Genomic DNA, 7,920 nt, shown 5'->3' with positions numbered 1-7,920 from the left:
CAGCATTCTAAGTGTTCCCCGGAACTGCATCCCTCTTTCCCTCTTTCTCTCTTTCTCATGTGGCATGGCGAGCTCTCCTCGCAAGCGAACATTAAAAGAGATTGTCATATATGGAGAAAGGACTAATAGGACAACTAGGAATTGTGCCAGCTTTCATAACATTTTTATATAAAAACTAAGCAAAGAGAATATATATGAAGCCAAAAGTTATGTATTTGCCGAAAGTTATGTAAAGCTGGCTCGACTGATTTCGGAAGGGATATCGGGATCGTGGCCTCGCAAAGCCTCCACACAGCTGGCTGAAACATATTGTCTCTGTCAATCAATTCGATCGATACACATCTTTTATCGCCACGTATCACTCATTGTCTATCTCATTTTGCGATGTCAATTGTTTTGGAATCAACTACTTGCACTATTAATCGCGCGACAGACCAGCTCCATTTCGCGTAAACGTAAGAAAGGTCCACGTGAGAAAAACAAAAAAGCGGAAGAAAGGAAGGAAATATAAATGGAATATATGCGGGAGACGACCGACGAGGAAACTACGAGGTCAGAAAATACGATCACAACGTTGACCGAGGCCCTGTGAGGCAGGCGAAATGGATTCTCTCAAGGTCGGGCTCGGATTCGAAGATCGACGACTCACGTTGATGCCATGGCGAAGGCGGTGAGAGTACCCTGGGCGAGGCCGGCGTAGAATTTAAAGGGGTTCTTTCTAACGAAGGCCATATATATCAACTGCATGATCACCAGCTGATAGAGAAAGACACCGATCACGATCGTAACGATGAACCATGCTAGCTGCGACATCACCAGTACCAGATCGTCCACGCCGAGTATTTTGCCTGCTATTACAGAGGTGATGCCGATTGGTGTCATCCTGAAGAAACAAGATATTTTCCATCACATGTCACAAAGCTGTCATGCCACTTTCGATTTTCGATTTAGATTTCAAAACTCACCACATAACAGTCGAGACCATCCGCATGATGACTTCGAACACAGCCTTGAAGAAATCTATGACAACTTGACCTTTTTCACCGAGTGTTCCAAGAAATGTACCAAAGACCAGGCAAAAGAATACTATGCCTAAAGTGTTCGTCCCGCTTCTATACTGTATCACTCTTATCAATTCCTCGTCTCCTAAATCTTCCGTTGATACCTGGTCAGTAATATTCTGGACTGGTTGCTTTTTTGGAACGTACACCGTGTGTGCCTGTAACAGCATATTATTATTATTGAATTGCAAGCTAATTTCTCCTTTTTCAATACGGCATATTGCAAAAATCGAGTTATCATCCTCACCTGTTGAAAAGCTGCTTGAAACAAATTGTCTGGAAACATGTTCCTGCAAAATTATTAATTTACAAAATTGTGCACATATTTTTAAATATTATTAAACACATTGAACAAGTAAGCAGTATGTCTTCGTTTATTATGACAAAGGGATATATATTTTAAAAATAACGCATTTTCCACGGCCTTTATTTTATCCATAGCCTTTAAACATTGATTAAGTCGCGGCGCAAACCATGCGGCGACTTTTCAGTTAAAATGATCTTATCTTGTGTTACTGAAGTAAAAAATTATTAAATAGTTTCCAATGGCGAGCGGTATTCTTCGATTTTACATCCAACATTGGAAAATCATGTCAGGGCATTGTGTGGGCTTTCAAACAGAGTTTTGGAGTGAATTTCGTGCGACTAAAACACGCACGATCGATGAGCTTCTATTTTTGTCTCAACGAATAGTATATGCAATCATGATGAGTTCCGTTTAGTGGAATTTACGGCTTATAAAATGCTATGACCTTAATCCGACTTAGGTAACGCTACTACTGCAATGATTCAGCTTTACAGCGGTAAAGAGAAGTATCGCGAATCGATATCATTTCAATATTACGTTATTATCGTACACGTTATTCAAAACTCTCGTAATAAAAAATCGCGGCAGAGAATTTTTATTAAAGATTTTTTTTTTTTTTGCAAAAATACAATTAATAAGACGATTCCAATTATAAGATACTTGAACATAAATGGAATACATAAACAGACTATAAAATTGATTATATTCGTTGATTGTTTTCTCATCGTTCCATGCACCCGTTGACCTTCGCGCTCAATTACCTCCGTTTTTAATAGAAAAACTTCAAGCGAATCTATATACATTATTGATATTGACAGAATCGATATTGAAAGCGATGAGATATCGCAGACATAATTTACCTTCCTAAATCGAGCAGGCTGTCTAGTATGTTAACGGCTCTCGCGTGATGCGACGGCCCGATCGATTCTCTGATACCGGGATTACCGGGATGAATAACGAGGACTAGGACTACACCGAGAACAGCATTGAGCAAGGACGTCAGTATGAAGTATACCAGAGTACGAACAGCGATCATTCCATTCATCCTGGCGTTTAAACTCGCCGAACCTAGAATAATACGTAAAAATAAATTAAGTAAACAAGCATTTTTTTAAGGTGAATGAGCAGTTGACACGTATTTTACTTCACTCATGCAATAATAGGAAGAGACTCACCCGAAATAAGACTGGCGATTACCAAAGGTAAGATCATCAGCTTTAGCAATCTCATAAAAAGTTCTCCAGGATAGCTGATCAGCATTACCGCATCATCCCCAAGGTCCAGAGGTCGTAAACCGAATCCTGTGGAGAGACGCTATTTTATTAATCCACAATTCTGTGCCGCGACAATGGCGCCTTTTCGTTTGCAACGTAAAGCACGTAAAAGAGAGCGTCTACGGAGCGCCTGCCCTTGAACTATATTTAAACTTATTATAGTTAACTGGCTTATTATTTGATCGCGAAGAAAAAGTATCCTGAAAGGGGATGATGAAAAGGTGAAGGCTTGATCAATTCTTTTTTATCACATCAAGTCAGATTAGTTACATAAGTCTACGTAGAGAGTCGTTACATACGTGTATGTAAAGCGTGCACATCTACAAAAATAAATGTACATCTTCAAACCAATTATTAACAACGATAAGATATGATGTGGATAACAGATGCTTCGTTAGTATTCACAAAAAAAGTTGGTGATGTAGAGCTTGATATATGGTCATGAATCTTTGATTTAAAAAATGAATGAAAGCGTTGATTTAGATTCAAACTGACCTCTATCGAATGATATCGTATAAATTATTATCATGCCGTCAACGTTCCCATTTATAGCAATGTATCTATGAATGTTCGGCTATCGAGTATTAAATCAAACTGTTGAAAATTGAATTTTGCGTAAATCTAATACTCACTCACATATATTGATGTTTCTATCAATACATCTGCCAATCGTTACATTTAGTTTCACCTCGTTTAGTTACGTCAAACGTATAGACTTGGTAAAATTCATCAACGAAACAATCTTTGTATTATAATTCAGTTACGATGATATTAAATCAAATCATAAATGTGTTAATCATAAATTATTTCATTTCCTTTGCACGATGCAAAGTAATAAAATCAATTTTTTCTTAATTAAATACAATTCCTCTATTCATTAACATTTGCAGGTAAATCGAATGATATATTCATGGAAACAAACACGTCATAACATGTATATATGAGCATGCAATATCTATCATATTACAATGGGAAAATATTGATTTTCCATTAAGAATCGACTCTCTAAGAGATCAAATTAATATGATGGAACTTTTTCAAGGAAACACTTTGTCGATTATCACAATATATGAAAGTTCACAGTATATCACATATCGTGAAATATATCATACTGTATCTCGCAGATTTTTATATGAACGTTTGACATATTGCAAGCATTCATTATACTATTATCATATATATGCACAGTTTTAATTATAGAATAAAATCTATACAATATATGTATGTAAAGCCATTTTTATTGTTATATAAGATTTTCATGAACCAAACGTTGAAAATATATGATATTGAAAAAAAGTAATCAGTTGTCAAAGGAAGGAATTGCTGATTGATTATCGTGGTAAATTAAATCAAGATCTAGATAATATACTGTTAGTCTACATAGAGCTGCTGAAAACATTAAATGCAGCAATTGCCACAAATAGTACTCATCATTTATAGTTGACATATAAAACGGCAACACTTGAAATGGTATAAATTTTATATTGCACAAGACATTTTATTTTCTCCCTGCGATGTCATATCTGTCGAAATATCAATAATACAAGTGCAATAATCAACGATAAAAAATGATATCAAATTTAAAAATTTTCTGAATTATAACAAGATATATATAGTGTTCACTTAAAAGAAATTCTGATAAACATCCCCGATGCTCACCAAGAATAACGCCGAGGAGAACGCCGGAAAGGGTGACCATGAGCAGCAAGTTCTCTCGCATCCACTTTCTGGTGTCGGCGGTCACCTTACGGGGACCCTGAGAGGCCGAGACGTCCTGCCCGCCCATCTTGGCGAACAGATACTCGGAGAATCGGGCAGAGGACTTCTCCTCCATCTCACTGGGCCGCCAGCAAGCGGCGTACAAGGGATCGGTGCCAGTCGCGTACGAACAGGCCGATCCTCCCGCCGATCTTCCCAAGTTCCCTTCTCGCGATCTCTCGCGGCTAACGGCGGGGCCCCGGCAGCACCACGACGACGACGGGTTGCCGTTTTGGGGGTGTTTCGGTAAATCCGTGCAGAAGGACAAATCACTCGCGCCTACCAGACGTCTTAATAGCCTGACGGCGACCTGGCGGATGCCTACTAACTCGATCGTGGTACCGGGATAGGATTGGACTAACTGGCTAGCAATGCTGATAACAATCAGTGGCTTTGGTAGAGCTCGCGGGACTCTAATTGCCTCCCAACGGCTTGTCTGATTTTACGTTTAATAATGTCCTACGTCGAGAATGTTCTCGGAACGATTCAAACGTGTACCCGAGGGAGGATACGCGTTTCTCTAGTTTTAAACGAGAAGATCGTGAATAATTTCGTATTACGTGGTAATGAATCTTTGATTTTCTTAAGATTCTTGTAGAAGCAGTTTTATTGCCGAATGTTGCGCTGTTGCACAAGGTCAGTTACCCGAGAGGTCCACTAATATTGTCGTCTCTTCTCAAGTATAACGACACCACCACCTTCTTTCTCCAATCGATGCACTTCAATCTCGTAAAACTCCAGATTTTATTAGGAAGAACGAGAGGAATCAGAACTGATACCTTCCGCACGACGACGATGAAGATTCGAGTGCAATGGACTGTTCTGACGACTATTGCCGACGTAACTGAGCGTGCGCGTGAATATCCGACACGTTCCTCGCAAAGGATGAGCCCCGACTGCCTGGTTACCGGCGGACATCCCCGTATTGATTTTCCAGGATTTCACCATACCCCGAACGTCCCCGTTCTTTCGACGACAATAACGCGCGCTTGCGCGAATTCAGTGGTTCAATCAGTCGCTAAAACGTAGTCAAATGTGCACTGTTTCGATGCTGTTACTGCACGGTGGTGCATTGCAAAGAGAAGAGGGACGCGTAGGGAGAAATCGAGAGATGACGATCAAAGGGGTGGTGAGGGTGCGAGTTTCGACGCGCAAAAGGAATGACGAGAAATGCAAGGACACGACAAAGGACAGCGGAAATGTCTAAAAATTGCGAAATATGTTATCCGAAAAGAAACTCTTAAATTTTAACAGAATTCTGCTCTTTTTGCAATATAATTGTTATTTTGTACTACTTAAAAGTGCTGAATACATTTTTTGCGCAAAGATATTTTCCTTATACGTCAGCAATGACCCTGTATATTTTAAGAATAGAGTTTTACACACACACACACACACATATCTTATTTTAAACGCTTGACGTAATGAATTGAATAGAATTATTTATCGCAAAGCCGCGTTGTAATACATTATATATAAAAACAGATATTATATACTTTACTTTTATATTAATTTTATTAATCATTTTTTTTAGTATATATGGAAATTTAAAATTTTCGAAGATTAGAGTATTTATGATTCGCAATTGATTTCATGCTTTATTGTACACAAAATGAATTATTATATAAAAAAGGATCGAAAGATGAAAAAATAATTTTGCATAGAAAAAATCGTTATGTTATAGCTTATAAAATGTATTATACTGTAAAAAAATAAAGATTATAAAAAAAATTATTATATTTTTAATGCAGAATGATGAGATAGGTAACTGTCTAATCGAACATGGGTAAATACTACCTTTGTCTGACCGCGACGGTATGTATTACTGGTGAGTCTTGCAGGTGAAAGAGCGAAAGCGTTCTCTTGGAAGAAGGGAAGATGGAAGCACCACATTTGAACGATGGTTCGCTTATCTTCCACGATGGTAAGAAAAGTTTTGTTAACCGTGGTATAATAATTAAGAACGGCAGATACGACTATTTTGCCGAAAATAATATTACTCTAATGATAATAAAATAAAAAGATAGAGGCAACTTAAAGATCGATTCAATTTAGAAACTTCAATGCAACGAAAATATCAATTTTATTCTACCTTTAATAGCGTATCACCCTTTTACATAATAATCACGTTATATCGCTGTCGACTGCACTCACCTCGTGGAAAATTGGAAAAGCAGCACAAAATTCCAATTGACTGGTCGTATAAAAGCGTAACAAAAGGAATATAATACCATGCAGGATATATTCGCGATATTGTTAACAAAGTGTAACAATTATTCATTCGCTTATTAAATCGAATAAATATTTAACATTATTATTATTATTATAGAGTTGTAACAATCCAAAAAAGGCAGTTTTATAAAAATGCTTCTTAATTAAGCATAGATTATTATCATTGTGATTAAGCTACTATCGGTGTTCGATAGAATAATAATAGATATTTTGATGTATATTAATACTATTAAACTTTATCGTTTAACAAAACGCGTCTAATGAAGCGATCTTAAGCACTCGCTAATTTTAATTCCTTTTGATTTTTTTTTTCACAGACATCCGCGGCGGGACTGATTATGAAAAATGATACTAAGAGGTGATTACGCTTCGTTCAAACATAATTTGATGTCAAAGAGAAATTCCTATGTCATAGTCGGCTGATAAATGTTCTTTGTAACGTGTGAATTAAGTAATCCGCCAACGAAGAACCCCGGCATTTCGGCGGGACAGGCCATCCCGTTGAATAATGGAGGGTAACGTCCTAGTCCGAGTTCGCATTTCGTAGAATGTTACGAGAGTTAGATCTCTTCCTCCTCGTAAATAATCCAGAGGCACGAGAACAACCAAGGGTGTACGGAACGCCTATTTACTTTGACCCTTCGATATACACAGTAACGTGTTTTTCGCATCGTTTTCCGTCTTTCGTACATCCGTTTTCTAAATTCGTCTACGAGTCTGAAACTACGGGACATCAGTCTACGCTCGCATATCGAGGATGAGAAATTTGGCCACGCGAAAAAAAATGTCATTTATATCCCTTATTTGTGTGTACAAAATCTCATCGACGTGATAATCTACAGGCTTCCGGTTTGACGCAATATGTCAGGAAGATTCATGAATACTAAATACGTATTATAGGAGGAAGTTGACACATCAAGACTAACATTTATTTAAACATTTATTTTTTTTTTAAACTGGAACACTATAAGCGCGCGCCATTTATTTTGTTTGTATGTGTGTATAATTATTAACACATATTAACTCTAGTTCTCCCTTTTTTCAAAATAAATTAAATAAAAATTACACACACTTAATATTTGAATCGTCAAATGTGTTATGACAGGCTTTTATTGATATAAAGTAATGCATAGCGCAGCATCGAGATAACCAATCAGCATCGCAGAAAAGAGATAACAATACTTGAGAGCATCGATTTAACACACCTTTTAAAAAATGGAATATTAGAACAACACAGGCGCGCGCTACGCGCGCGCATTATTATACGGGCATTTTGCAATTTTTTAAA

General features: G+C 37.5%; 1 protein-coding gene across 2 annotated transcripts in view; it reads right to left on the bottom strand.

Moving 5' to 3' along the window:
- The window catches only part of LOC115238240 (excitatory amino acid transporter), a 10,512-nt gene extending 5,670 nt beyond the window's left edge, over positions 1 to 4,842 (bottom strand). For both annotated transcript variants that reach the window (XM_029811877.1, XM_029811876.1), the window contains exons 1-6: positions 4,302 to 4,842; positions 2,544 to 2,669; positions 2,229 to 2,436; positions 1,309 to 1,351; positions 966 to 1,219; positions 650 to 883 (exon numbers count right to left, since the gene is read on the bottom strand). In XM_029811877.1, coding sequence (XP_029667737.1) covers positions 650 to 883; positions 966 to 1,219; positions 1,309 to 1,351; positions 2,229 to 2,436; positions 2,544 to 2,669; positions 4,302 to 4,476 — 1,040 coding nt within the window. In that variant the 5' untranslated portion in view covers positions 4,477 to 4,842. The remainder of the gene's footprint in view (positions 1 to 649; positions 884 to 965; positions 1,220 to 1,308; positions 1,352 to 2,228; positions 2,437 to 2,543; positions 2,670 to 4,301) is intronic.
- Between the last annotated feature and the right edge of the window lie 3,078 nt (positions 4,843 to 7,920).

The sequence above is a fragment of the Formica exsecta genome, unplaced genomic scaffold (assembly GCF_003651465.1).
Source record: "Formica exsecta isolate Colony F162 unplaced genomic scaffold, ASM365146v1 scaffold33, whole genome shotgun sequence".
NCBI classification, from domain to species: Eukaryota; Metazoa; Arthropoda; class Insecta; order Hymenoptera; family Formicidae; genus Formica; species Formica exsecta.
This window is presented reverse-complemented; position numbering and strand designations above follow the sequence as displayed.